The 24,191-nt window shown below is 41.0% G+C and overlaps 1 protein-coding gene across 11 annotated transcripts in view; it reads left to right on the forward strand.

The window, feature by feature from the left end:
• The window catches only part of HSF2BP (heat shock transcription factor 2 binding protein), a 155,135-nt gene that overhangs the window by 6,073 nt on the left and 124,871 nt on the right, over positions 1-24,191 (forward strand). For 10 of the 11 annotated variants that reach the window (XM_063640522.1, XM_063640521.1, XM_063640523.1 and 7 more), the window contains exons 4-6: positions 9,135-9,238; positions 12,987-13,145; positions 15,927-16,059. In XM_063640522.1, the coding sequence (XP_063496592.1) occupies positions 9,135-9,238; positions 12,987-13,145; positions 15,927-16,059 (396 nt within the window). The remainder of the gene's footprint in view (positions 1-9,134; positions 9,239-12,986; positions 13,146-15,926; positions 16,060-24,191) is intronic. The other variant, XM_055279843.2, reaches the window with a different exon arrangement.

A 24,191-nucleotide genomic window follows, 5' to 3' on the forward strand; every position in this document is an offset into this window, starting at 1 on the left:
CCTAAACAAAACCATACTCGGGCTTAAAAGGCTTTATATTATTGGTCACAGCCCCGGCCCAGAGTCACTGCCTAATCTGACTACCTCGACATGATTAATCTTCCTTTGAAATGTTGTCAGGGTACCCTGTGCTTCTCCTTCAGACACATGGTTTTATTTCCATTTTACTTTATAAGTTGCTGGGAGTGCAGGGCCCCTGATTTTGTCTGTCATTATCTCCCTGGCTGATTATTTGGTCTTGAGGGAGCACCCTACTGTCTCTGCATGCCCTTCTTTCCTTCTCTCCCTTCCTTCTCCCTCCCCTCCTCTCCCCTCCTCTTCCCTCCCCTTCTCTTCCCTTCCTTTCCCTTTTCTCTCTCTCTCTCTGTCTCTCTTTCTCTCTTCCGAGTCTCACTCTGTTGCCCAGGCTTGAGTGCAGTGGCATGATCTCAGCTCACTGCAACCCTGCAACCTCTGCCTCCTGGGTTCAAGCGATTCTCTTGCCTCAGCCTCCCGAGTAGCTGTGATTACAGGTGTGTGCCACCACGCCAGCTAATTTTTGTATTTTTAGTTAGAGACCAGGTTTCACCACGTTGGCCAGACTAGTCTTGAACTCCTGACCTCAGGTGATCTGCCCGCCTCGGCCTCCCAAAGCACTGGATTACAGTCATGAGCCACTGCGCCTGGCCTGATGCCCTTCTTTCTAGTTTGCAGTCCTATCTCATGAAACGCACATGTGCTCCAGGAAACGTGGTGTTAAGAGAAAGGAAGGATCACATTGGGCTGGGCTGGTTCCAGGAGGGTTACTGTGGCCTCCTAAGGCATCTTTTATCTAATTTTGGCTTTTGAGTTTTTACCATTTAGGCAACATCAAGAAAAATAAAAATTTTTCTTTTTATAAGGCCTAGATCTGAAGGCCCTCCCCAAGCCTTCCCACGAGCCTGACTCCCTTGGCTAATCATGCTAGACATGACTCTAAGAATAGAGCTCTACAGAGGAAATTCACGATTGTACTGTGGCAGCAAGAGCCGTTTGACATACTGATTCTTCTACTCACCCACTAGCCCTATGGTCCAGTATCCACTCCTTTTGCTTCTAGAGGTTAATGTGCGCTTCCAGTTTTTTTTTTTTTTTTTTTTTTTTGAGACGGAGTCTTGCTCTGTCACCCAGGCTGGAGTGCAGTGGTGTGATCTCGGCTCACTGCAAGCTCTGCCTCCCGGGTTCAAGCTATTCTGTTGCCTCAGCCTCCAGAGTAGCTGGGAATACAGGCGCCTGCCATCACGCCTGGCTAATTTTTGTATTTTTAGTAGAGACGGTTTCACCATATTGGCCACGCTGGTCTCGATCTCCTGACCTCAAGTGATCTGCCTGCCTCGGCCTCCCAAAGTGCTGAGATTACAGGCATGAGTCACCATGTGCTTCCAATCTTAAGCAGTGACAAAATGCAACCTGAAGGTAGGAATGAATGCAGGCAGGGAAGGAGTAGACCTGATTTGAGAAGTTTCTTTTAGAGTGTGGATATAGTTTTGTTTGGATGGGCTTAGGCTATACAGTAACTTGTAAGCCAGCTAGAGGATTGAGGTGACACATCAAGTAGCGAATGGGGCTTGATTTTGATTCTAGCCCAGCATCTACCTTTGGGAGGACTGGGCAAGGTAAGTGGCAGTTTGCAATAATACTGATGAAGGTGTTGCCTAAGAGTCTTATGGAATTGATGGGTACTGGGGAGAGGCATGATTTGTTAGGAGGAGAAGGGGAGATATTCTAGGCCAGTGGGGTGGCATGTGAAAGTCACACATAGGATTGAGCAGGACCGATTGCAGGTTCATCAGCTAGTGTTTGATTGCTGTATGGAGTAAGGATTGGGGGTATAGCAGAATTAGGGATGGAAAATGAGCAGTTTATGGAAGACAATCATAGATTGTTTTTAATTTGAGATGAGAGTCAACTGGAAATTACCACATGGAAATAACCATCAAAATAGTGATCAAAATGACGTTTTTAGGAGAATGGTTTTTATAGGTGAGTGTAGGATAGGTTTGAGGAATTGGGTGGAAGATGAATTAGAGCATTCATCAAGGAGGGTCGTGGGTTCCATTAGTGTGTGGGACTGTGGCTGTATGGATGGAATGGAAGGGACGTTTGATTAGTCTCAGTGGTGAAGTCAGGACAAACTGTCGTGATTTGCGATCGGCAGTGAGAGTATGGAGATAAAGGATCGTCTATATACTGCTTGCTGATTAGTGTCTACAAAATGTGGACAGTAATACTTACCTCATAGGCTATGGCAAAGCTTAAAATGAGATAAGCTCTGTAAAGTGTGTGCCACTGTGCCTGGCTCATGGGAGTCCCCGGTAAATAACACCTCCTCAGATGGTGTGGGGAACTATGTGAACCCTCGGGGAAATAAAGAGAGACTCCAATTCACAGCCCAGCAGCTTAGCTTCTGGCTCGGCCATTGTCGCTTCTTGAGTTTGGGAAAAGTTTAGGGAGGTTCGAGTGAGACTCACGTATGTTTGCAAGAGATGTAAACCGGGCCGGGTGCGGTGGCTCACGCCTGTAATCCCAACACTGTGGGAAGCCAAGGCTGGCAGATCACTTGAGGTCAGGAGTTCGAGACCAGACTGGCTGACAAGGTGAAACCCCATCTCTACTAAAAATAGAAAAATTAGCCGGGTGTGATGGCATGTACCTGTAATCCCGGCTACTCAGGAGGCTGAGGCAGGAGAATCGCTTGAACCCAGGAGGCAGAGGTTGCAGTGAGCTCAGATCATGCCACTGCACTCTGACCTGGGTGACAAAGTGAGACTCCATCTCAAAAAAAAAAAAGCAAGCCTGAAAACACTATAGGAACCTCCATTTGACTTGTTAAGGTAGTGGCACTTAATTACTTAGTAAAGTATCACCCTCTGTTTTCTCTCATCCCTTCTTGTGCTTTATTCATCCAACAGTGTTGAATAAATCAGTGGGTATCAAAAATTTGTTTAAAACTAGGAAAATCCTATTTTTTTATAAATAAAATGTTATGGGTCGGGCGCAGTGGCTCACGCCTGTAATCCCAGCACTTTGGGAGGCCGAGGTGGGCAGATCACGAGGTCAGGAGATCGAGACCATCCTGGCTAACATGGTGAAACCCTGTATCTACTAAAAATACAAAAATTAGCCAGGCATGGTGGTGGGCACCTGTAGTCCCAGCTTCTTGGGAGGCTGAGGCAGGAGAATGGCGTGAACCCAGGAGGCGGAGCTTGCAGTGAGCCGAGATCGCGCCACTGTACTCTAGCCTGGGTAACTGAGTGAGACTCCGTCTCAAAAAAAAAATTCTATAATAGTATATGATGGTTCTAGATGTAAAATAGATGAAAATTGTATTTTCTGATATTTATTTTAAAAATTGTTTTAGAACATTTACTTATAAAATCAGTAAGTACAATGAAGGTAGTGTGGTGAAAACAAAAATTTAGTATCAGGGATTTTGGAAGATACTTGGATGATCACCTTCAGCATCCAGTTCATTTTTAGTTTTGCTTGTGAAGTAGCAAGAAGACACAATCCCACAGATAAGGAGTTGCAGATGGTGGTTTTGAAATAGTTCACCTAGCAACATGAAGACACTTTATAATTAAACTGATAGAAAATAAGAGGAGACAGATATTTTTGTTTTACAATCAAATCGCTAAGATCTAGCAATTCTTTGCTTTACTTGATGGCAATTGTTCATTTTGGAGAGAAATAATAAAAAAGCCATTCAGTCTGTTTAAATCTTCATTGTCTTACAGAAAACACTTTTCATGCATTATGCTGCATTTGATAGTTTGGCACCTTAGCGGCAGTCAGATATTCACTGACAGTCTCAGAGGAGCTGGAATTATTTTTGTATGTTGACAGCACACCTAAAATTTTGGCCTCATTTCTGAAATAATTAAAATGTTAAATAATTTTAACCTTTTAAAATTTATTTGTTTATATATTTTTTGATATTAATGTGAACCAGCCTTGTTTTGGTCATTGAAAATATCAGCAGTGAATGCAAACTAGTGCAGCCATGATACGCTGGTGAGATATTTGACCAACAGATTTTTCTTCCCTTTTTTTTGAGATGGAGTCTCCCTCTGTCACCCAGGCTGGAGTGCAGTGGCATGATCTTGACTCACTGCAACCCCAGCCTTCCTGGTTCATGCCATTCTCCTGCCTCAGCCTCCCGAGTAGCTGGGACTACAGGTGCACGCCATCATGCCCGGCTCATTTTTGTATTTAAAATTAAAAAAAAAAACAAAAAAACAAACAAAAGGCCAGGCGCGGTCAGCACACCTATAATCCCAGCTACTTGGGAGGCTGAGGCAGGAGAGTCGCTTGAGCCCGTAAGGTAGAAGTGACAGTGAGTTGAGATCATGCCACTGCACTCCAGCCTGGGCAACAGAGGGAAACTCCATCTCAAAAAAATTTTTTTAAATTAAATAAATAAATGATGAGCAAATGAGGCAGACAAAATGTTAATAGTAGGTAAGTCTGGGTAAAGAGAGATACAGGCATTTTTTTTTTTTTTGGCATTAGTTTTTGTGAATTTGAAATTACTTCCAAATAAAAAGTTTAAATAACATTGTAAAATGGAGATATTAATTAAATGTTTATGGGACTGTAATTGTTCCCCAGGTACTCTTAGATTCTTAGCAGTAGGATTTGAAAACCACTGCACTATGTGATTTCTAAAGTGTAGGATATTTTGAGATTAATTTCCTGATAGTTTGATATGGGGTACCCCCATTTCAGTTCTGGGAAGAATTATTTGTAGTCTATAGAAATAAGAACTTGAGAAATATCCATGAAGGGTGGAACCAAAGAGTCAGCACCAAAAAAGGATTATTACTTTGACTCGGAGTTTATTGTGGCCCAAATGAAAGAACATCAAGAGTGTATCACATCCATATCCTGGCAGGGAACAAAAGGAGTAAACAGAGTAAAGTGAAGAGATTAAAGTGTGATCAGGGTTCGGGGAACCAGTGCCTGGAGAAAGAAGCACCCAGGAACTAACGGGTGGAGTGCCATTGCCTCCCCTGGGCTGAAGGAGCAGGAGAAGGGAGAGAGGTACCAGACGTGGTGAGAGGCGTTGCTCCGGACAAGATGCTTGACAGCACCTGTGACAACCCTGAAGGATGAAGCCCAGCAGGGAGGATGGAGTGGGGAGACATATCCCACCCTTAGTCATCTTCTCCAGTCCTCCAGTTTCCTGCGGGGCTGCTACTGCATCCAACAGGAAGCCATAGGACGAGGGAGCCCTGTTGCTGTGGGTCTTCACATCTGCCTCTTGGGGCACAGATCAGGGTGCAGATTGTCCAGAACACAGGAAAGTAGAGGAAAAAAAACACTTGGGGAGCTTATGGACAGAGAAGGTGGAAAGGTGGTCAGGATGGAGGGGGAAGAGGTGTGTAGTGTTTGAATATCACCCGTGACCGCTCCACTGTTCATGTCATATATGTGTGTCAGTGAATGAAAAGCAAAATTCCCTGACTCTGGTTTGGGAATTAATACAGAATTAATTTGAGTTCAGCAAGATTGATTTTAGTTATTTTTATTTATTTATTTATTTTTTTTGAGATGAAGTCTTGCTCTGTTGCCCAGGCTGGAGTGCATTGGCGTGATCTTGGCTCACTGCAGCCTCCGCCTTCCAGGTTCAAGCAATCCTCACACCTCAGCCTCCCAAGTAGCTGGGACTATGGGCATGTACCACTATGCCGGGCTAATTTTCGTATTTTTAGTAGAGACGGGGTTTTGCCATGTTGTCTAGGCTGCTCTTGAACTCCTGACCTCACATACCGGGTGATAAAGAAATGGTAAGATAAATTGACGCCGTTTGTGCAGTTTTCTTTGATTAGTGTTTTAGAAACCCTTATTGTCATTTCTAGCTTTCTGTACCCTCCCTGTGAATAAGTTGAGCATCAAGAGACACAGCCATTCTCATGTTATTAGACCTGTATTAAGAAGGGATTATGGACTGCGTGCAGCAGCTCACGCCTGTAATCCCAGCACTTTGGGAGGCCAAGATGGGCAGATCACTTGAGGTCAGGAGTTCAAGATCAGCCTAGCCAACATAGTGAAACCACATCTCTACTAAAAATACAAAAATTATCCAGGCGTGGTTGGTGGCGGGCGCCTGTAGTCCCAGCTACTCGGGAGGCTGGATTGAGGGGATCACTTGAACCTGGGAGGCCCTGGCTGCAGTGAGCTGAGATCGCCCCACTGCACTCCAGCCTGGGCAACAGAGAGACTCCGTCTCAAAAAAAAAAAAAAAAAAAAAAAATTGTTTCAGAAGATACATAGATGTTTAAATGGTCTATGATTTAGGTTGTTTGTAATATTCACTGTTTATATTATTTCTCTCTCTGGGCTTAAAAAAATTATAAAAGTAACATATTCTTATTGTATAAGAATGAGACATACAGATAAAGTAGCCATGTGTTTTTCTTGGTTCAAAGATTAGCAGAAGGAATGTATAAAGAAGTGAAATAAATTTATGTGACAAATATTTATGTATTGCCTACTATATTCCATATAGACATTTGGAGGGTAGGCATAGAAGAAAACCTATGCAAATCCCTGCCTTCAGGGTGCTTTTAGGTAGCATGCATACGGTGGGGCCAAGTTGAAAATGCAAGGTCAGGGTTCTGTTCCAAGGCAGCAGCAATGCTTCCATCTGGCCACAAGGCGGCGGCCTCATACAGCAGAAGGGCACTTGCTACCTCCCCAGGAGCCTGGCGTAGATGGGTGTGGCCTCCCTGATGACTGACTGGAATTCTATGAGATTGCCTACTGTAGAGTGGGATGTTTTAACCCTGTCCCTCTGGTATGTTAACTTACACTAGGGTTGTGTACAGCTGTCTAGAACAAGTGATTATGAAATTACCGTAATGCAAGAGAGTCCTTTTGGGTGGTCAAAGTTAATTCCCACAGGTTTTTACACGTGATAAGGCTTGTAGAGATTTCCTATCTCCTTTACCATGTTTGAGTAATATATAGTTTAATAGTAGAAGCCAAATTTAACAGTTAAATGTAAAGAAAAAATTTTAAATCACAAATTTCATCTTAGTTTTTCAGTTTGTTCATTTTTGCCTATGACCATAGGTGGTATTTCATATGATGATTGTAGTGTGTATGTGTATAAATAATGTATTTCCATTTAACATTGTCACAAATAATGCAAGTATGTAGTTTTTAAAGCATAGTGCTTGCTAGTTGATTTTTTGGCTAGGATTAAGATAAAATCAAGAATTCCAGCAAAAGTCATTGTGGCACAATATTTCTTAAAAGAGCAGAAAATGAAACTGATTTGAGGGAGAGGAAATAGTCCAAAGGCACTTTGCTCTATTTCTGAGAAACACTTTTTTTTTTTTTTTTTTTTTTAAGAGATAGGAGTCTTACCCTGGCTGGTCTCGAACTCCTGGCCTCAAGTGATCCTCCCACCTCAGCTTTACAAAGTGCTGGAATTACACAGGCGTAAGCCGCTGAGCCTGGCCCCTAAGAAACACATTTTATAAGAAGCTTTGCCAGCTAATTTTATAATGTTTAGCTGGTCTGAATATTTACTTTTAGGTTCTAATCTTTCTTCTAGGACAGGGTCTCTAGAAAATTTAGAGACTAGCTTGCTTTTTTCCTTCCTTTATTAACGTTTCCTTTAGAGCTTTTGGGATACACATGTGGTTCTAAGCAGTCCCCACAAGTTTCTTATTCTGGCTTCCTGTTGTCCTCTCAGACCCCTAGATTCGAAAGCCCTACCCCCTTCTCGTTTGTTTGCACATAGTTGAGGAAGTGTCTGTGAGCTTTTTCTCCTCTAGGGTGGAGTAATGTTCTGTTTTCCAGGCGCCTGGCTCTTTGAGGCTTTCTCACTCATGGCAAGTGACAGTACAAGAATGAGACAGATAACCAGAGTTGCCTTGTGTTTTTCTCAGTTCAAGGATTAGGAGAGGGAATGTGTAAAGAAGTGAAATTCCTTCATGTGACAAATATTAGGTAGCTGCCTTCCATTACTCTCCATTTTTTTGCTCTTTCACGTTTTTGTGGATGGGTTCACTTGTTTGCTGTTGCTGGTCATGTGTTGTGTGTTCATTTTATTTTACTGGTGATGGGAGACCAGGTTATTGCCCAGAGGTAGTTCTCGAAGTGTGGGTCCCAGACAGGCAGCATGAGTCTCATCTGGGAACTTGTTAGAAATGTAAATTCTCAGGCTCACCCCAGACGTTCCAAATTGGAAACTCTGTGGATGGGACCCAGCCGACTCTGTATTATCAAGTCCTCCAGGGATTCTGATGTACACTAAAGTTTGAGAATCACTGTCCTAAAGCATCGCTACTTTAATCAAAGAAGTTAGACCATTAGCTCTTAGCACCCTCAAATCTTGGTATATGTTGGCATAAAAACTGATGATTTCCTAGCTCTTGAGATCAAACACTTAAAAATTTGTATTATGTATTCGATTTTTTTGAATGTCAGTATTTCTGCAACATAATACTTTAAATTTAAAGTTGATAATACTTTTGCTTGATTTATTGACGTGGATTTTTTTGGGATTTTTGTTGGCTGTTGTTGACTCATCAACTAAATGAGTGCGGTGGAGAGGAAGTATTATGTAGTTCCCACTCTTTCACTATAGCATTTTCTCATTTTTATCACTGTTCTTTCCCTCCTCCAGCGCCTACTACTGCAGTTGTTCCCATTGAGTCAGTCTGCCAGTGGGTGACACTAGCTTTGTGAATCAGCCTGTGCTGGCGCCGTGCACTCCCTGAGCTGCCTTCTGCTTTTCATGGAGTAGCGACAAGTCTGTGCTATGAGACAGTCGGGCTTCTCAGCTCTGCCTTCCATCCTTTAAATAACACGTTTTCTTGAAGCCTTGAGTACTAGTCTGGCAGTAAAGTGAAGCCTTAAAAACACAAAACAGAAAACAACCAAAGTCCTTTGTGCTGTGGGCTAAAAACTGAGATGAACTTAGAGAGCAGGATTTTTAGAATATTGGTTATTCAAGGACAGGCTAGAAGTCAAGAAATGCAAATATTCTCACCTAAGAAATCAGTACACATTTTACTAAGTCAAGACTGGGCAAAATAGATGCTAAGGGAGAGATTAGTGACTTGAAATATCTTGAGTAATTTTATGTCTCTTTCTCCTAGATCTGGAAAGGAAAGACCAAGAATTAGAGCAGCTGAAAATGGATTGTGAGCACTTTAAAGCCCGCCTGGAAACCGTGCAGGCCGACAACATGAGAGAGAAGAAGGTACCATGCTCAGGGACAGACTCTCACCAAGCCAGAAAGTGGGGCTGGCTTACAGTCTTTCACTTATGATAAGCAGTGGGTCTGAATTTTTTACTCTTAATCCTCAATAAATTGTATTTGTAAATGTATGTATTCTGAGTGGGTTGGAATGTAGTTGAACAGATGGATTTTATAACCATTTAACACGTAGATCATTCACTTGCTATCTTTTAACTTTTATGTTTAAAAATCTGCCCTACAACATAAAGGTTCATAATTATCTTAGTTCATTTTGTGTTGCAATAACAAAATATCTGAGACTGAGTAATTAATTTTTTTCTTTTTTTTGAGACAGAGTCTTCTCTGTCACCCAGGTTGGAGCGCAGTGGTGCGATCTCGGCTCACTGCAAGCTCTGCCTCCTGGGTTCAAGCAATTCTTCTGCCTCAGCCTCCTGAGCAGCTGGGATTACAGGCGCACACCACCACACCCAGCTAATTTTCATATTTTTATTAGAGACAGGATTTCACCATGTTGGCCAGACTGGTCCCAAACTCCTGACCTCAAGTGATCTGCCTGCCTTGGCCTCTCAAAGTGCTGGGATTACTATTGCGCCCGGCCACATTTATATGTTTTCTTTGGTTAAATATCTCTTCAAATCTTTTGCTGATTTTTAATTGGGTTGTCTTATTGATTTGTAAGAATTCTTTAATCTCGACACAAGTCCTTTTTTAGATATGTGATTAGAAGTACTTTCTCTTAGCCTGTGGCTTGTCTTTTTACTTTCTTTATGTGGTATCTTTTGAAGAGTAAAAGTTTTAAGTTTTGATGAAACTTATTTTATTATTATTTTTTAATAGATCCTGATTTTGTGATATCTAAGGAATATTTGCCTAACCCATGGTCATAATGATTTTTTCTGAGAAATTTTACATTTATGTTTATGATTCTTTCTCTTTTTTTCCCCTTCCTTTTTTCTTTTCTTTTCTTTTTTTTCTTTCTTGACATGGTGTCTTGCTCTGTCACCTAGGCTGGAGTGTAGTGGTGTGATCATGTCAGCTTCGACGTCCCGGGCTCAAGTGATCCTACTTCAGCCTCACCATGCCTGGCTATTTAAAAAAAAAATTTTTTTTTTTTTTTTTTTTTTTTGTAGAGATGGGGTCTCGCTATGGTGCCCAGGATGGTCTTGATCCTCCCGTCTCAGCCTCCCAAGGTACAATGAGCCACTGTGGCTGGCCTATGAGTCTTTTTTTTTTTTGAGATGGAGTCTTGCTCTGTCACCCAGGCTGGAGTGCAGTGGCACGATCTCGGCTCACTGCAACCGCCCCCTCCTGGGTTCAAGTGATTCTCCTGCCTCAGCCTCCCAAGTAGGTGGGATTATAGGTGGGATTACAGGCCTGTGCCACCATGCTCAGCTAACTTTTGTATTTTTAGTAGAGACGGGGTTTCACCATGTTGGTCAGGCTAGACTTGAACTCCTGACCTCAAGCAATCCACTCACCTCAGCCTCCCAGAATGCTAGGATTATAGGTGTGAGCCACTGCGCCTGGCCCTGTGATTCATTTTGAATTAATTTTTTTTTGCATATGAATATTCAGTTGTTTTAGCATCAGTTGTTGAAAAGACTATACTTTTTCCATTGAATTACATTGGCACCTTTGTTAAAATCAATTGACATGTCATTGTTTTCACTGATCTATATGTCCATCCTTATACCAATGCCACAATGGTTCTATTTCGGTAGGTTTATAATTAGTTTGTTTTTCCTCTAAATCAGGCACTGTTAGTCTTCTAACATTGTTCTTCTTTTTCAGACAATTTTTTGATATTCTGAGTCTTTTGAATTTCCATAGAAATTTTAGAATCAGATTATCACTTTGTACAGAAGTCTGCTGAGATTTTGATAGGGATTGTGTTGAATCTGTAGATCAGTTTGGGAAGAATTGACATCCTACCAATTTTTGAACATGGTATATCTCTTTATTTAGCTCTTCTTTACCTTCTTTCAGTAATGCTTTGTAGTTTTCATTGTATAGGTCTTGCACTTTAAAAAGTTCTTATTTTTGATGTTACTGGGAATGCTATGATTTTCTTTGAGGTTTTTCTTAAATTTTATATTATTGTACTGTGTGTGGAACCCTGCGTTGGGGAATATCCTCCTGCAACTACCAAATGTGACTGTAGTGAGCAAAGTCCTGCCTGGTCCTTCTCAGTAGTCTTTTTGTGGTCATGCAGAAGAACCACCATATCCTGACTAACTGAGATGCAGACAGCTTAAGTTGTGAGAAAAGCTAGAATTCCAAAAGGAAGTGCTGTGACATAGTTTTCTTCATGTGTCACCATGACTTGTGTTCAGCTACATACACTGGAAGGATGAATCTAGGAGTCCAGATCGTTGTTATAATGAAGACATTAAAAACCCAGAGTTGACAGATCACATGATGCAGTATTAGCATGTGCCAGAGGCTCAGTGGCCATTTTTTTCTTAAATACATGTGTGCATATATGTATGAATGTGTATGAATCTCTGTGTGCCAAGTGCATTGTCTCCAGGTAACTATGAGTGGGCCACCCTAATCTGAGTTATGAGGTCAACAGTTTTGATTTGTGGCTCCAAAGCTCCCTTTTTCCTCCAGGGCGTGAAAAGCCCCCTCTACTTTGTCTTGTATTTATCTCTCTAAAAGAAAACCTACAACATTTAATATACTTTAACTTTGTGGTTTATGTAACTAATTACATCTGGTATAAATGAATTTAACTAGGGTTTTATATTTTTCAGTTTTTGTCTTATTAAATCAGGAAATGCTATCACCTTTTAAGGGAGTTTCAGGTACCTGGTGCTGGTGGTTGGAGAGGACAGAAAGCCCCCCGTCACTCTAGTAGTACACTCAAGGTGAATCCTCGAAGTGTGCTTGTGTTGTCAGGAGGGCCATCAGGATGGCCATTCCCTGTGTTTCCCTTGTGAAGAGTGCCATGGCAGAGACTTGCCCAGCTACAGGTCACCTCAGACACTGCTGGTGGGAGACTAGGAAACTCTTCCTAGCCTCCATCTTCTTCTTAGACTAGCACTGGCTTGCTGCACCAGGGCATGAATAGGACTCCCAGCGTTCACACTTATTTTTGCCCCTCCTCCCATCTTTCCTACCTGGTCTTAGATTTTAGGTTTTCTTTCCCTGTTTAGCTTCACAGATTGTATTTTATATTTACTGGCACCTTTGGCAATATTCTCATGAGGACTTAAGGATATGTTTATATAGAGTGAGTTTTTCTAAAGTACTTCTTTTTTTTACAAATCCTGATGTCCAAGTGCCTTTTATTTGGTGTCTGCCTCTGGCAGATGGCGTTTTTTCAGTGGAGTGAGCCATTTGGAGGAGGCAGTCTCCTGTCTTAGAAATGTTGCTCTCTGGGTAAATTGCTTTGTGAGGTTGTTTTTGTTCAGAAGCCTCGGTTGGTGCTGGTTCTGGGTATAGTCACTTGGGGCTTGAGATATTTCATATAGTTACTTAAAGCAAATGAATTCAGCTCTGTGGGTTTATCAGCCATAATGTGGTAGTATGTTCTTTCCTCAGATATTTCTCAAATATTTTTGCCTTTGAAATTTCTTTTGTAGATATAGATTATGGATCTCTTAGGACTAGCTTTCATTTGCAACTATTTTCTATAATTATACGTGCATTTCTTTAATAAATATCTTTATGAAAGAGGAAATGTAATAAAGATATGTCAAGGTTGAATGCTATTATTTATTTTTCGATTTTGTTTTGCTTTCAGGAGAAACTGGCTCTTCGGCAGCAGGTGAATGAAGTGAAGCAGCAACTCCTGCAGCAGGCAGAGTATTGTACAGAAATGGGAGCAGCAGCCTGTACCCTCTTGTGGGGTGTCTCCAGCAGTGAGGAAGTCGTCAAGGCCATTTTGGGAGGAGTAAGTATGGTCAGTGGGCTCTCTAGATATTGTTGATTAATGCTTGTGTAACTTAGAGCATATAGCTTATTAAGGCATTTAAAGACTAAGTCCATATGTTTCCATTTTCTTTTGTTCATTCATCAGCTAGTTATTGAATACCTATCGTATATGGTTCATTGTAACCTGATGCAAAGTGAATGAAATGAGATCCCTTCTCTCCAGGAGACCTTGTGGTATATGTGGACATATTACCACTTCAGTATTAATACTTTACATGTGTTTAACACGATCAAAAGTGCTTTTATATATATCTCATGGTTAATGTAGTATTTAATTTATTGAATATTATGTTATCTAACATATATACATGTATGTAGATGTGTATGTGTGTTTATACATACACACATACATATAGATGCAGTTGAAACTTGAGCAACATGGAGGTTAGGAGCGCTGACCCGCTGCACAGTCGAAAAGCCACATAGAACTTTTGACTCTCTCTACTGTTGGCTGGAAGCCTTACTGATAACATAAATAGTTGATTAACACATTTTTTATATGTTAGATCATCATGAAGGTCTTCACCCTCATCATCTTCAAATTGAGTAGGCTGAAGAGGAGGAAGAGGAGTGGTTGGGTTGGCCTTGCTGTCTAAGGGGTAGTAGAGGTGGAGGAGGTGGAAGGGGAGGCTGGAGCAGCAGACACACTCGGTGTAACTTTTACTGAAGAAAATTCTTGTGTAAGTGGATCTGTGCAGTTTAAACCCTTTGTTTTCAAGGTTCAACTGTGTGTGTGTGTGGCAGCGTGTGTGTGTGTGTATGAGAGTGTGTGTGTGAGCGTGTGTGTGTGAGAGCATATGTGTGTATGTGGGGGAGCATGTGTGTGTGGGGGAGCGTGTGTGGGAGCATGTTTGTGTGTGGGAGTGTGTGGGGGGGTGTGTGTGTGTGAGTGTGTGTGTGTGTGAGCCTGTGTGTGTGCATGTGTGTGTGGGAGCATGTGTGTGAGCATGTGTGGGGGGAGCGTGTGTGGGGGAGCATGTGAGTGTGTGGGTGTGTGTGGGGGGAGCATGTGTGGGGGGAGCGTGTGTGGGGGGAGCATGTGTGGGAGCGTGTGTATGTATGGGAGCGTGTGTGTGGGGGAGCATGTGTGTGGGGGGAGCGTGTGTGGGAGCGTGTGTGTGTGTGTGGGGAGCATGTGTGTGTGTGGGGAGCATGTGTGTGTGTGGGAGCCTGTGGGTGTGGGGAGCATTGTGTGGGAGCAGGTGTGTGTGTGTGGGGAGCATTGTGTGGGAGCAGGTGTGTGTGTGTGTGAGCGTGTGTGTGTGGGAGAGTGTGTGTGTGGGAGTGTGTGTGTGTGTGTGTGGGAGAGTGTGTGTGTGGGAGTGTGTGTGTGTGTGTGTGTGGGAGCATGTGCACGTACATGTATGCATGTGTGCAGGCGTTTATCAGGGAACTTCACAGAAGGGGATAAATTTGAAATGGGCCTTGAAGAATAGGTAGAAATGGCAGAAAATGGGTGGTTTTGTTTCAGGACAGTGAGTAGGTCAGTTGACACAGTGGAGAGTTAATGTAATAGAGTAGTGGGGAGATAAAGCTTAAACGTAGGTTGGGATGTGATGATTCATCCTGTAGATGGTAAGACCGGATTTTCCCTAAGGGTTTTTCAGTAATAGAGTGATAGGATAAGAGCAGAATTTTAGGAAGATTCACCTGACAGTGAGTGAGGATGGATTAGGAGGTGGAGTTGTGGCACATCGCGTCTAGACAGGATGACTGATGAGGTGGTCATTCTAGCTGGTCTGGCTGGAGTGAGCTTGGCCCTCTGCAGGGGAGATGGGAAAGAAGGAACATGTATGAGAGCCATGGCAGTTGAGGCAGATGTGATGGCCGGGCAGAGTGGGCACCTGGAGGGGACAAGAGGAGCCAAAAAAGATCGGTGTTTGACTCTGAGAGCACGGCGTGATCATGACTGGAAATGAAGGAGAAGAGGCGGATGTGTGGCAGGAAACCAGTGAGAAATTACTTACTGCTAATAGAAATAACAGTTCTGTTTGACTTTAGGTAGAAAGACTAAATGTGTTTTTAAAAGTTTGTTGAGCTTTATTAGGTTTAATTTACATACTATAAGATTGTAAATGTACAATTTAGTGGTTTTTAGCAAATTTCTAGAGTTGCATTAACCATCACCACAACCCAGTTTTAGATTATTTGATCATCCATGAAGTTTTCTTGTATCATTTGTAAATGGAAATATTTCCATTTTTTTAACTGTGTTAAAATGTACATTGGTTTTAAAATTCTTCTTCAGAACTCTAGCACCCCAAAGGAAGTAACTCAAAGGTTCAAACTTGGAAATGCTTTTTGCCAAGTGATGAAGATTTAAACTACCAGAGGAGCCAGTCTTTACCTCTTTTACATGTGTCCATTAAGGTTTTTTTTTTTTGGAAAAAGTTATGCTAAAGGTTTGAACACTTCTGGTTTAATGCTCAGAGCAAATAGACAGCATGTTTTTCTAGTATATTTTTATTACATTTTGAGTGAATTCTTCCCATTTACTTTCATCATCACGTACATTTGTCCTATTTCATATTTATGCATATGAAGAGTCCACCAATCTTTGGGGTAGTTTTGTTGCTCCTGCATGCCTCAAGCTGCTTTCTCTGTTCTTTTAATGGGAACTTTTAATGAGGGAATAGATTTTACAATATTCTACAATTAAAACTAGAATCTTCTGTATCCCGCACTTTTAAAATGTTTTCACACTAGTGTCTGTAAAAAGATATGACACTTTTGATTTTCAAACTTTTAGGATAAAGCCTTGAAGTTTTTCAGCATCACTGGTCAAACGATGGAGAGTTTTGTGAAGTCGCTAGATGGTGATATCAAGGAGCTTGATTCGGATGAAAATCAGTTTGTTTTTGCTCTGGCTGGAATTGTAACAAGTAAGTGCAAGCATACTTTGGAGATATTGCATGTTTGGTTCCAGACCACTGCAATAGAGCAAATATTGCAATAACAAACGAGTCACATTAATTTTTTTGGTTTCTCAGTGCATATACAAATTATGTTTACACTATACTGTAGTCTGTTATATGTACAATAGCATTATGTCTAAAAAACAATGTACAAACTTTAATTAGAAAATTCTTTATTGCTAAAAATGCTAATGATCACCTGAGCCTTCAGCGAGTTACAATTTTTTGCTGGTAGAGGGTCTTGCCATGATATTGATGACTGCTAACTGATCAGGGTGGTAGTTTCTGAAGGTTGGGGTGGCTGTGGCAATTTCTTAAAATGAGGCAGCAATGAAGTTTGCCACATTGATTAACTCTTTCTTTCATGTAAGATTTCTGTGTAGCATGTGATGCTGTTTGATAGCATTTTTTCCGCAGTAGAATATCTTTCAAAATTGGAGTCAGCCCTCTCAAACCCTGCTGCTGCTTTGTCGACTAAGTTTATGTAATATTCTGAATCTTTTGTTCTTATTTCAACAATTGCTAACAATGTCTTAGCATCTTCACCAAGAGTATATTCCATCTCAAGAAACCACTTTCTTTGTTCTTCCATAAGAAGCAACTCATCCATTGTTTCTACCACCACGTCTGTAGTTACTTACTCCACTGAAGTTATGAACCCTTCAAAGTCATCTATGAGGATTGAAATCAACTTCTTCCAAACTCCTGTTAATGTCGTTATTTTCATCTCCTCCCATGAATCATGAATATTCTCTTGTTGCCCAGGCTGGAGTGCAATGGTGCAATCTCGGCTCACTGCAACCTCCACCTCCTGGATTTAAGCGATTCTCCTGCCTCAGCCTCCCGAGTAGCTGGGATTACAGGCATGCATCAGCACGCCCGGCTAATTTTGTATTTTTAGTAGAGATGGGATTTCTCCATGTTGGCCAGCTGGTCTTGAACTCCCGACCTCAGGTGATCTGCCCACCTCAGCCTCCCAAAGTGCTGGGATTATAGGCATAAGCCACTGTGCCCGGCTGAATCATGAATATTCTTAATGGCATCTAGAAAGGTGAATCCTTTTTAGAAGGTTTTCAGTTTACTTCACCCAGGTCCATCAGAGGAATCACTGTCTATGGCATCTGTAGCCTTATGAAATGTAGTTCTTAAAAAAAAAATAGGACTTGAAAGTTGAAATTTCTTTTTGATGTATGAGCTGAAGAATAGATCTTGTATTAGCAGGCATGGAGTCAACATTACTCTCCTTATACCTCTCCATCATGGCTCTTGATTGACCAGGTGCATTGTCAATGAACAGTAGTATTTTGAAAGAAATCTTTTCTGAGCAGTAGGTCTCAACAGTGGGCTGAAAATATTCAGTAAAGTATGCTGTAAACAGGTGTGCTGTCATCCAGGCTTTGTTTTTCTATTTCTAGAGCATAGGCAATAGTAGATTTAGCATAATTCTTAAGGGCTCTAGGATTTTCAGAATGGTTAAATGGGCATTGGCTTTAAATGAGCATTGACTTCAATTAAAGTCACCAGCACCGTTGGCCCCTAACAAGAGAGTCAGCCTGTCTTTTGATGCTTTGAAGCCAGGCATTGACTTTCCTCTAGCGGTGAAAGTCCTAGATGGCGTCTTCTTCCAATAGAAAGCTACTTTGTCTACATTGAAAATCTCTTGTTTAGTGTAACCACCCACGGCAGTGATCTTAGATCTTCTGGATAACTTGCTGCAGCTTCTCCATCAGCACTTGCTGCTGCACGTTGTACTTTTATGTTATAGAGACAGCTTCTTTCCTTAAACCTCATGAAGCAACCTGTACTAGCTTCCAGCTTTTCTTCTGCAGCTTCCTTACCCCTGTCAGCCTTCACAGAATTGAACAGCATTAGGGCTTTTCTCTGAATTAGGCTTTGGCTTACAGGATTTTTGATGATTTTTGATCTTCTGTCTAGAATACTTGGGCGTTCTCCATATCAGCAATAAGGCTGTTTTGTGTTATCATTCATGTGTTCACTGGAATAGAACTTTTAATTTCTATCAAGAACTTTGCATTTGCAGTCATAACTTGGCTGTTTGGTGCAAGAGGTCTAACTTTCAGTAGGTCTCAGCTTTGGCCATGCCTTCTTCACTAAGCTTAATCATTTCTAGCTTTTGCTTTCAGATATGTACCTTTTCCTTTTGCTTGAACATTTAGAGGTCACTGTAGGGTTATTAACTGGCCTAATTTCAATATTGTATCTCAGGGAATAGCAAGTTCATAGGAGAGGGAGAGAAACGGGAATGGCCAGTCACTGGAAAAATCAGAAGATAAGTAGCATGTATTGATTAAATTTGCTGTCTTATATGGGTGTGGCTCATGGTGCCCCAAAACAATTACAGTGGTAACATCAAAGATCACTGATCACAGATGACCATAACAGATGTAATAATAATGAAAATTTTCAACTATTGCAAGAATTACCAAAAGGTGACACAGAGACATGAAATAAGCACATACTGTTGGAAAAATGGCACCAACACTTGCTTAATGCAGGGTTGCCACATTCCTTCAATTTGTAAAAAAACAGTATCTGCAAAGCACAATACAGCGAATGCAATAAAATGAAATGTGCCTGTAATTCTTTTCAGCTGTAGTGACTGTTGTAGAGACTGGTGTTTACAGTCAGGGTTGAGAGTGTGTAAACATCTCTCAGGAGTGTTTTCAGATATTAATGCTGCGGAGCACCCTGGATAATCTGATTCCATAGATCTGGGATAGGTACCAGGTGTGTTTATTTTGGAACATCACCCCAGGTGATTCTGATAAGTATCAGTTATTAAGAATGAATGATGTGAAGGAAACATGAGTTTGCATGTTCTGTGTAGTTATGTACCTTGACAGAAAAAAACAACTAAGTTTAGCTGCTTTATTCAGAATTATAATTTTACTGTCTAGCTGGCTAAAGTAAAAGCCTTAAGCTAAGCTTAAACTGAGCTCTTTGCTATTGTTTTAGTATAATAATTATATAATTCCAAAAACCTAAATTGCCTCTTCAATAAAATTCTCCTAAAAGATAATAAAGTAAACCTTTCCCTGAGAGTTATGATAAAATTCCATATCAGAACTGTCATAAGGGATAAAGTCCAGGGACTAAATAATTTCTTAGTATAGAGGCAAGGCACGGTGGCTCATGCCTGTAATCCCAGCATTTTGGGAGGCTTGAGGCGGGTGGATCACTTGAAGTCAGGAGGAGTTCGAGACCAGCCTGGCCAACGTGGGGAAACCCTGTCTCTACCAAAAATACAAAAAAATTAGCCAGGTGTGGTGTTGTGCACCTGTAATCCCAGCTACTCAGGAGGCTGAGGCAGGAGAATCGCTTGAACCTGGGAGGTGGAGGTTGTAGTGAGCTGAGATTGTGCCACTACACTCCACCCTGGGTGACAGAGCAAGACTCTGTCTCTAAAAAAAAAAAAAAAAAAATTCTCAGTATAGAAAGAGGTGGAATGTACTGGTGAGTATTGAGGCTCTTTGTTCTGAAGTCAGTGAAATGGTTCAATACATTGCTGTGACTTACCAGCCTTAAACAACGAGATTCAGAAAATATGACTAAGTACAGAGTTTATTTGTGCACAGAGCTTGACAATGGCCACTCAGAAACACCAACTTCAAACCAATGGGGTCAGGGTTCCAAAGTGAAGAAGATTTCACTGATACAGGCAGAGATAGAGAAGTTCCAGCAGGATTAGAACATTTTCCATACAAGACCAGTGTGTGTGCCACAGTGATTTGACTGTTTATAGATTGCTACATTCCAAGGAGGGTTATCTGAGGAAGTCTTATCTCCAGCAGTTTGGTCTTAATTATTTACAGGAAAGAAAAAGGCTGAATTTGCAGCCGCATAGCTACATTCCTCACAATGGTTGGGATAATTTAAAGTCCCAGCAGCTTTAAGTTTGAATTATTTAATTTCAGACTTTTTTTTTTTACATTGATCTTTAATCTCTGGTTTATTATTATTTTCCCATGCTGTTCTTAGGAAAATTCTCTGCTGTTAAAGTGAGAGAAAATTTTATTTTTCTTATGGTGTTATTATTCTTTTATTGAAATCCTAATGGGGTAGGTCCTGTGTAGACATTTGTTTCTTAATCCCTTAAAACTTGATGATAGTTCTTGTGGGGTGGATGCTGAGACTGTGATGTTTTCTGGCTATTCCTTACTCCAGTGCAGGGCAGCATTCTGTACGTTCATCATGGCACCTACAGTTGTAGCAGGCTTGCATTGCCCTCCCTTAAAAAAATTGTTTGAAGGTAGTCTTTTAACAGAAGACATTTGCAAATTAAATAATTTGCGTTTTCTTCTCTTTGCAAGTGACCCCAAAGGCGTATGACCTATGCGACTTGCATGTTGCTGGTTGTGAATTTGAACTGCCTGAATTGCTGGCTGACATGCTGGTGAGGCAGTGGGCTGTGAGTGAAGCCACCCTGTTGCCCAGCATTCAAGCTCAGCGTGGCTTTGTTTTCCTGTGTTTGTGGTGGTTTACATAGGAACTCTTATGAAGAGTTGGATAGTGGGCACTTATATTTGCATGTTAATGAATTCGACTGTGAAGAATATTTTATTAAAGTGCTGATTTGCAGAGGCCTTGGGGGCTTATGAGTCTCACATACCAAGACTATTCTGTGGGGATAGGTAATAGAGACCATGGGTTAGCTGTCAAATGGATCCTTTTCCTTCTGAAACAAATGTTCTTTTTAAAATTTTACATACAGTGAATTCATTCTTTAGTTTTTTTTTTTAAACCTTTTTGCAGTTCTGTAAATTTCTACAAAAGTATGCAGTCATTTAGCCACCACAATTAGGTTGTGGAACTAATTCCTTCCCCTAGACTTCCTGCACCTCATCCTTCTGTAGTCCAGTTCTCCACTCATCACCAGCCCAAGGCAACCACTGATTTTCTGATTTGTTCAATATTTTAGCTGGATTTTTTTTTTTTTTTGCTGCCTTGTATGGTGTCCAGCATATGCCCCAGGTGAGCCAGTGCTTGCTTCATGTATCTGCTTGGAGGCTGCTGCCTTTCGTCATTTTTCAGATTGGTTTGCTGATGTCCAGCCTTAGCTCTCTAATGTGTTCAAGAACACCTGTAATTTTGGTAAATTATCTCTCCCTCTGCCCCTGGAAAGAATGGGGTAGCTGTTACCAGTTTTCCATATCCTAAGCTAAAGCTGGAAATCAGGAATTTATTTAAACGTTGAAATTGTTTAATTTCTACTCAACTGTAGTCACTGTTCTTTAATGATAAGTTAGTGTAGTGCAGAGGAGGTTTGGCCCAGTGAATCCACTTCCCAGGATGTGTCTGGACGTCTGTAAGGTGGAGTAGTAACATCTGCTCTAACTACTTTACGTATTGTGGATTTTCTACTGGACTGTAGTAAATGATAGCACATTGACAGCGTGTGACTGTTTCCATAACTTGGATAAGAGGGCAAATGAAGAGCGTAAAAGAGACGGAAATCTTCACAGTCCTGTGAAGATTAACTGCTTAACTTGCTAGTGAAAACTCTTCTAAATGCTTTTTCTGCTTTTCAGTGATTTGAAAATCATGATTGTACTCCTTGTCTCTGGTTTATGTATTCAAATAATATTAGATAATAATTGCAGCATCAAAATTACTTTTTGATGATTGATAATTTGGGGGCAGGACTGGATCCAGCTTAGTCTTCCAGGGACCTTCCTAGTTACACAAAGTTACCAGCAGAGCACCTTTGTGTCAGTGACCGTGGCTGCTCTTGGCCTGCCAATCCCTCCTCCTCCACACACTCACACCAACACATGGAGGCAGTGTGGCGTGCAGAAGAGGCCAGGTGGGGCTTGAGGCCCCATGTCTATTGCTGCTTCTGCCACTGACTAACCCTGTATTCTTGAATATATGACCTTCGGTTTTTGTCTTCTGAGAAGAGTCTGACACTAGATGACAATTATGGTATCCCAGTCCTAGAATTGTGTGACTCTGCATGTGGAAGAATAAGGAGCCAGTTTTGAGCTTAAACTTACTGGTCTTCTGTTGTCAGAGTCGAAGTCAGCAGTGAAGGGTCAATAAACAGGCATTTGGGTTGTTTCCACCTTTTGGCTGTTATGGATAATGCTGATACGAGCATTCGTGCAGAAGTTTATGTGTGGATGTATGTTTCAGTTTTTCTGGGTATCTACCTCGGGGTGGAATAGCAGGTTGTGGTAACTCTGTTTAGCTTTTTGAGGAACTGCCAGACAAGTTTCCACAGTGACTGCACCATTTTATGTGCTGGTGGCTCCCTTTCCCCAGGTCTTCAGAACAGCTCATCTTTTTCTAGGTGTGCAGGAGTCATTGTTGCTGTTTTTGGTTCTTTGAGCACCCATTTGTTTCTCATGTACCTTGATCTCTAGGAGAGATCATTAGCGTTGTCCTGGTTCCCCCATTGTGGTTGAACCTCCTGAAAGGTGAGGTGAGTTTGGAGAGAGTTGATTTACAACTTGAGCACTGATCAACATTATTTTTTCCTCTTTTTTTTTTTTTTCGGAATCACCTGTTGAATCATCTGTCAGGACAATAGCTGAACAGAACCTTTTAATACTCTAGGCAACAGGTAGCAAACAAATATAATTTGAGGCACTATAAGAAGGAAGACCACTCTGGAACCTTGACCCAGGTGACTTCATCACCAGCCTGGTATTGACTCTGTACTTTTAAGATAAGACCGTCTCAACAAACAGCATAGAGTCAGGCTTTGCTATGGGAGTGTGTCTACAAGATCTCTTCTGGGTATGGACACCTGTTGGACTATGGAGAGAACCTTGAGGCTCTCGAAGTTTCCTTAATCTTCTGTATTTTTTAGTTTTAATTTCATGTATTTATGCTCTGATCTTTATTATTTCTTTCTTTCTAGTATTTTTGAGTTTAGTTTGTTCTTACTTTTCTATTTCCTTGGTGCATCATTAGATTATTTGGAGTCATTCTACTTTTTTGATACAGGCATTTATTGCTATAAACTTCCCTCTTAGTATCGCTTTTGCCATGTCCTAGAGATTTTGGTATGTTGTTTTTCCATTTTCATTTGTTTCAAGAAAATTTTAAATTTCTTCCCAATTTTTTCATTGACCTATTTGGTTGTTCAGGTGTATGTTGTTTAATTTGCATGTGTTTATATAGTTTCTAAGGTTCCTCTTGTTATTAATTTCTAGTTTTATTCTATTGTGGTCAGAAAAGATACCTGAGCTGGGCATAGTGGCCCATGCCTGTAATCCTAGCACTATGAGAGACTCAGGTGGGAGGATTGCTTGAGGTGAGGAGTTTCAGATGAGCCTGGGCAACATGGCAAGATCCTATCTCTATGAAAAAAAAAAAAAGAAAAAAGAAAAGCTATTTGATATGATTCTACTTTTGAATTTGTTGAGACTTGTTTTGTGGTATAAGATGTTGTCTGTAGTGGAGAATGTTCCATATGCTGATGAAAAGAATGTATATTCTGTAACAGTTGGGTGAAATGATCTGTAAAGATTCAGGTCTATTTGGTCTAGTGTGTAGTTTACCTCTGATGTTTCTTTGTTGATTTTTTTTTGGTCTGGATCATCTGGCCATTACTGAGAGTGGAATGTTGAAGACTCTACTATTATTTTACTGCAGTCAATTTCTCCCTTTAGATTTATTAATGATTGATTTATATACTTGGATGCTGCTGTGTTGGGTGCGTAGATACTTACAGTCGTTATATCCTCTAGCCGAGTTGGTCCATTTTTCATTATATAGTGACTTGGTCTCTTTTGACAGTCTTTGACTTGTAGTCTATTTTATCTGATATAGATGTAGCTACTCCTGTTTTTTTTGGTTTCCAGTTGCATAGATATCTTTTTCCACCCTTCACTTTGAGTCTGTATGTGCCTTTATGGGTGAAGTGGGTTTCTTATAGGCAGCATGGAGTTGAGTCTTGTTTCCTTCCATTCAGCCACTCCATATTTCTTTTATTTAGAAAATTGAATCTGTTTATATTCAGTGTTACTATCGATAAGTAAGGACTTATTACTGCTAATTTGTTGCCTGTTTCCTGGTTGTTTTGTAACTCCTCTCTTTTTTCTTGCTTTCTTACTGTCATACTTTATGGTTAA

The sequence above is a fragment of the Symphalangus syndactylus genome, chromosome 5 (assembly GCF_028878055.3).
Source record: "Symphalangus syndactylus isolate Jambi chromosome 5, NHGRI_mSymSyn1-v2.1_pri, whole genome shotgun sequence".
Lineage (NCBI taxonomy): Eukaryota > Metazoa > Chordata > Mammalia > Primates > Hylobatidae > Symphalangus > Symphalangus syndactylus.